General features: G+C 36.5%; 1 protein-coding gene across 1 annotated transcript; it reads right to left on the bottom strand.

The window, feature by feature from the left end:
- Positions 1 to 3,911: 3,911 nt before the first annotated feature.
- Positions 3,912 to 4,841, bottom strand: LOC111234558 (olfactory receptor 2T1-like). The gene has a single exon (XM_022762706.1). The coding sequence runs from the start codon at positions 4,839 to 4,841 to the stop codon at positions 3,912 to 3,914; it is 930 nt and encodes a 309-aa protein (XP_022618427.1).
- Between the last annotated feature and the right edge of the window lie 2,077 nt (positions 4,842 to 6,918).

The raw sequence follows: 6,918 nt of genomic DNA, 5'->3' as shown, positions 1-6,918 counted from the left end.
AAGGGTGGAAACAATTTTGGTCCAACTATAGGCGGTCCAATCCATAGACTACCATGTAGGCAAAAAAAAATGTGTACAACTAATCCAAAGTTCTTATAATTTGGTACAGAACACATTATTGATCCTGTAAAAAAAACAAAAAAAAACAAACAGAAGCATGCCTTATTTGATAAAAAAAAAATGCCATAATTCTTGCATCATGTAACTGCAACCACATTTAGATAAAATACACATTTATCAACAATTCTCCAAACTATATATATTGGTGAAATGTCATAGCAGAAATGCTGCTTGGGCACTTAATTTGAACTGAGCCATTGCTACTGTTATTAGCCTACTCCCACCAAGACAAGTCAAAATGTCTGCAGTAAAAAAGGTCTTGATCCTGGTGGGGGTCCCTTGACAATCATGACATTTAAAACCCTGTGTATAAATGTGTCAGTGGTATTCAGTAGTTTATGTTGATGGTATTTCAAATCTAGGATGGTATCACAAAATCGTCGCCTTTGAATTTCCAAAAATTCTAATATGTTTTAATTTTTCTCACTGGACTTTCACTTGAATTGCTGATGGCTATCAAACACTGATGTTTTGAGGTGACACTTCAACGTTATTGAGAATTGAAATGTTTTCTCTTGGAGGTTCATTATAGCTTCATGGGTCTGTCATATACAGACATATGTTGGTCAAGAAGTTAATCTCTGTGAGGTAAACATGGGTGGGATGGGGTGGGGGTTGAAGGGCAGCATCCCCTTCTGCTGACATAAAGCTAACAAGGTCAGTGCTTTAATTTGAGTCTCTGTGCTGTCCTCTGAAGAGCCACAAGGGATACAATTACTCTCCCATCATCCCATTTATCTGCAACTCAACAGTGCAGAAGTTTGTGTACGCGAGCATATCAGTATGTATTTTTCCTTTTAAATCTGTCTTGAAGTGGGTAAAATGAGTGCATCAAATATTCCCATTGTTCTTAAGTTCAGTTATAGCATGGAGCCTGGAGTGTAATGCATCAACTTGAAAGCTATATGTTGCTGTGACAAAGAATGTGTGATGAGGGAGAGAGAAGAGTAAACTTAAAGACTGTATAATTCAATACAGGGTCTTTTTCTAAAATCACAGCCATATTAAAATTTGTACATAAAGTTTCCCCAGTAGACTGTTCCATTATTCCACTTTTCTTTTTTCTTTTTTGCTCTTTGTTTCATATTTCTCTTTCCTTTCATCGGCACCTTTTCTTGTAATTTGACCTCCATTTCTTTCTAATCTCTTACAAATATTTCTAGAACTTGCCAAATCAATAAACACAGTCAAATGTATTGCAACCACTGGGGGATTAAGCTAATGCATTTAGATGGACAAAATAAAAGAAACACAGCAGATGTTCTTTCAACTGTTTCTTCGGCTGTGGTGTAATTGTACATTTATGGGACATGATACACATTGCTTAAACATGTTATTAGAAAAAGTCTTTGGGCTTTTCCCTCAGATCACATCTCAGTTAATTAGGAAACACAGAGATCAACTGTGTCATTTGGTCAGAAATAATTCTCTGTTCTGGATGCACTCCTTGTGAACACAGTACCCTATATAGAAACACCACAAGGTGGAAAGAGTGACATATAACCAGTGTGACCAAAACTAAAACTGATGCTGTGTTCATGAAACTAGCCATTATCAAACCAAAACCACACAATCCCTTTTCTTGGGTGAGGACGTGAAAGCTGCTCTCTGTCGCCAGGTACTTTCTCTGGAATGTTTTTCAACCCTTCAAGTGCTCTTTCGTGAAGGCCAGAGAGATATTGAGAGGGCTTCAGGATTGTGGCGGAGTAAAGATCGGTTAAATTAGTCCACCTCCCGCTCAGACGCTTCTTTTATTCTGTGGGTCTGCACGTCCCTCCCTGTTTACCCACATAAATTGGACTCTCTCTTTGCTCTATCTCTATCCTTTCTCCAACAGAAGTACTCATCTGGATTGTTAGAAAAGGAGGGGACAGGAATTTTATCAATAATATTATCAGTTCCTGCTAACATCTCTGTTTTTCATAAGCTCAAAGAAGTCTCTTCATGTGGGGTATCAGCCACTTACATACTACAGAGTAAAATGAAAATACTGCAGTTGGAGCCACAGTGTGTACTGTAGCTGTATTTACAAAGCAAAGGTGACATCTGCTGGCTAAAAGGATGAACTCTTTACATGCAGATTTAGACTTTACCTGATACATTTTACATATTTTAAAATGTGTCTCTGAACATCTTAACATCACCCTCATGTCAGTGTCACCATTGGCTATAACCTTATGATGAATGATAAGCCCATCAGTATGAAACAGGTTACATATTAAATGTTTACAATATATAAGGATATTGAATTCCTGAGGGATTTGAATCAGCTAAACATTATGAGACAAACACTTTAAAAACAGTGACTTATCTTATTTCACATCATCTGGTCTACTCCACTGATATTTGTTATTTGAAAATATATACTTGATAGATATAAAAATCTTCAAATGCTTCTCCTGAAACTTCACCATCTGGTGGTCTTTTCAAAGAACTGTGAAACCAATATTTAATACTTTAATTTTATACTCTTTATATTAAATGTTCTGTGTGTAAATCTGTTTTGGCAAATTAGTGCCGTAGTGTCTTGTCATTTCAGAATGTGTTGCTCTTAATTATCACAACAACAGAGGGATGATAGAAATAATTTGCTAAAGTAGGATACTGTTATCTATTTTGTTTTATGACAACTGATAACAACATGCTACATAGTGTTTGTTGTACAGTTTCCTACATAGATACTGAATGCATGACCTTGAATACAGATATGTACCGTATCTACTCTTCACAGAGTTTTCATGATTTTTCATTACTCACCTTGAAAACACAAAAAAATCAAAATTCTGTCATTAAAGTTTTATTACAGAAGCAAAGAGATTGCAGAAATATTGTTTTATTATTATATTATTGATGATAATAAAGTTAGATAGGACTTTTACAAAATAGCAGTTACAAAATGTTTTACAATTAAATTAAAACATTAATAAACTCCTCTGTCAATTAAAGATTTCTGAAATTTTTATTACAAACTGTTTGTTGTAAGATGCTGAAAGTTATGAGAAACATATTTTTGTGTTTATTTTCCTTAGAGCTATCACTGATATTACTTAACAAACAAGACCATACATCAATAAAACCAAGTAATTGCATGTATGAAAAAAGAAAGAAATTGTGGCTTAAAACAACCCTTTAGTAAACCATACACTTCCAATACCATATTCAATGGCTCTGGCTCATTACATGATTTGACTCCTTATTACAAAAAACATAAATATGTTTATAATTATCATAAATTGTACAAATAAATGATGGAGAGTGATTATGAATTTGTGAAACTGTCAAGATATTTGACACAACAGTTTCATAATTTCGGTGGATTATCAAGATATGCTTAATGATTGTCTTTTATTTACACAACACACAGTTCACCAAAAAAGCTGTATTAAGGGTGAACCTTGTGTGCAATATGTAATTTTGTACACAAATGAGAAGACGTGATTGAAAAGCTGCTGCACTTCTCAAATCAGTAAAATCTGAGTCAATCCTTCATCACAATGATACATATGATGGATGATTTAAGACATTATTTCTCAGAATTCATAACTCTATATTGTTGTGACTAAATGTGCTTATCAATAACCAGTATCATCTGCGATCATCTGAAAGAAACAGACAAAAAATTGTAATGATTTAAAACATTTAAAATTTTTTACCACAATCTGATTTGTCTTACAGTTGGTCATGTATTAAATGACACAAATAATGAAAGTTGCTGACTGCAAATATAAATTTGCATTTCTACTGAACATGAATGTGCAAGAAAAAAAATAACACAATGACTTTATCTGAAATTAAGCCATAGTAACTGGCCTCACAGTGGTTCTGAAGCCAAAGGTAAAATAGTACTTGAAGACGTGTCTGAAGGTGTGATCTCTGAGGCCATATATGAGTGGGCTCAAACACTTAGGGAAAATGATGAGACTTAAAAAGAGGGCATACTGAATATGAATGGCCATGGCAGGATTTATGTTCCACATACCATATGTGTTAATCATATTAAACAAAGTAGAAGTGAGACACATGCACAACTGAAACAGATGCAACAGCACTGTCCTGTGAGCCTTACTGGCATTACGGATATGAGAAGAGGCTGACTTCACAGTAATCATGATAGCAATGTATGTATATATGATTATCATGCTCACCAATAGAAAATGCATAATGGTGAAGGCCCTGTTTAAAGTTGAATAAATCTCGAGGCGGAAGACATTGTTCCTGGTGCAGAACCTTGACACAGTGAAGCTTGTGTTCTCGATACTGACAAACAAGAAAAGCTGGGTGAACGATTCTAGAGAGGCCACTGTCCACATAACAGCGATGGCCATGCCTGTCGTCCTAGTAGTGGTAATATCAGCATGCCTCAGTGGAAAACAAATGGCAACATACCTCTCCAAAGACATGACAGCGAGGTTAAGGGGTGACATTTTAACAGTGATGGCTGCAAGCATTGTGACAATAATACAAACATAACTGATCATTCTGACCATGGTCACAGCAAAGATGTACAGCAACATGGTGACTAGAAGCTGCAGAGAGTCAGTGAAGAGCAAATGACCAAACAGGATGTAGCGAGAGGACTCCAGTAAGAGAGGCTTTCTCAGCAGGGCAAACAGCATGACTCCATTTACATACAGGAAGAAAAGACATGGCAGCATAGACAGCAAACCTTTGACAGGAGTCTGATATGACACCGTCTGGGTTACCTCTCTTGTGTCATTCATGATCACAGCTTCATGCAGTGTCTGTAAAGGCATAGCATCCACAAACACATCAGACAGACCTTAATCAACATTATGAACAGTCCTGAATGGTGAAGCCTGTTTAGGATTATTAATTGAAGAAATATCTTAAGTTGGCATAATGGCCTGAATCAAAGCCACAATATTCAGGAGTTAAAAATACTAAGAAATAGTAACATACAACAATTAGTATCAGTATCACAATAAACTAACTACTTCAGTACTATATCAAATATATGAAGTAAAAGGCATAATAAATACATTTACTGTTTGTTTGAGACATATTACTTACATGCCACCAGTTTGGTCTGACTCCAGTTGACAATGAATCTTGGTGGACAAATCTAAGAAGTGAATCAGGCTGCAGCTGATCATTTACTTTTTATAAGTAATCTTGACATCATCATATGAGTCAGTTTAACAACTAGTCAAAGCTCTGCATTGGTTATTCTCTCTTTGAAGGAGTAGCCTACGAATTTGAGAAGTTCTGTGTTAAAGCAGAGAATGTTTACTTTAAATAGTTTATGATATAAAAAGGGTCTGAGAAGATGGGGTACAGTACTTAATGACAGGCAGATGTTAGACTAAGGTACTCATTGTTTTAGTCATCAGAACTACCAGAGGAGCTTAGAGTCTGTCCTTATAGTAAACAATAAATTAAATGTAGTTGTAAACTAATTTGTGTGGCCCATTTATCCTACCTTTAGTCGTTGTGTATGCCACATTCACATGAAGAGGCCATTGTGATATTCTCCACTAGGTAGATGTTTTTCCTCACATGGCACTGATATGCAGAAAATATATGCTAATGCTTCTAAAGTAAGCATGTAAACCTGCTAACACACAGTTTGCAGTTTAACATGGGTATAGTTGGCTGTGCTAACATTTAGCATGTTAGTGTAACACACTCAAAGTAGAGCTGAGGCTGACAGGAGTTTTCTCATTAGGTATGCTGTCATAAACTCAAGTACTGGGCAAATGCAGTTCAGTTTTTAAGCTGTTGGTAGAGCTAGGTGAAGCCTCACCAGCATTATATAGTTTCATCCTCTGGAGACCCTGAATGTATGTGTCAAATTTCATGTAATCCATGCTGTTGAGATACAGTATTTCACTAATATGTTTGACAGTGATGGTCATTGTTCAAGTAAAATGGCAGCTGTACGTGAGACAACTTGTGCAGACAAACCCATATCTTTTTTCTCCTTCATTCTGACCGTTAGGTATTTCAGCACCACAGCACTTTGGACAGCTCCTACATGTTCATGAGAATGGAGGTGTGTGATTAACAGTGATTGACAAGTAAAACAAAAATGATAGATTTGTTATTATTTCCTCCAAGAAAAATAATTTAAAAACAATTAAATTTAAGTACATGCTACTGTATTTATATTGAAGCTATTATGACTAAATCACAACATGACTCACAAAGATATAGTTACTGTACAGAATTAGTTTGCTGACCTATGTGGCAAAGGTGTTGCTACTATCTTGTCCACTAAATCCTGCATTTCTCAGCTTCTAGTTCATCTAGTGTTCATCAGGCTTTGTTGAAAATGTGTATTAACCACAGAATATTGTTCATTCATTATATTAACTGGTCGAAACTACCCTGGACCAATACCATGTATCAAGGACCTCATCCTGAACTACTAGGGGAACTTCAAGCTCATCAAGCTGAGCGCAGACACTCTCTATCCAAGTCTGGCATTTGGCAGTCTCCAGTGAGAGCCTTTATGGATGACCTCGCTGTCACTATTTCATCAATGCCTGGTGGTAGGTGGATTTTCCTGGACCTGTAAAAGCTCACCTCTTTGGCAGAGATGAGTTTCAAACCTGGCAAATCTAAGGCCATGGTGTTGAAGAGGGGAATAGTTGTGGACAAGTTTCATTTCTTATTGGAGGCTAGAAGGCTTGCTGTGAGCTTATTGGAGTGGGGTATAGAGGCTAAGGTCTGCACTCTATTTGTCATCACTGGGGCTGTAGAAACTAAAGCCATCAAGTCCACCATGTAGGCTGCAAAGATGGCCTCTTCATGGCTTTGGATCAGGAGCAGTGGTCC

Source organism: Seriola dumerili, unplaced genomic scaffold (genome assembly GCF_002260705.1).
Source record: "Seriola dumerili isolate Sdu_G_001 unplaced genomic scaffold, Sdu_1.0 BDQW01000449.1, whole genome shotgun sequence".
Taxonomy (NCBI): Eukaryota; Metazoa; Chordata; class Actinopteri; order Carangiformes; family Carangidae; genus Seriola; species Seriola dumerili.
The sequence above is the reverse complement of the archived record's forward strand: the minus strand, read 5'-3'. Positions and strand labels throughout refer to the sequence as shown.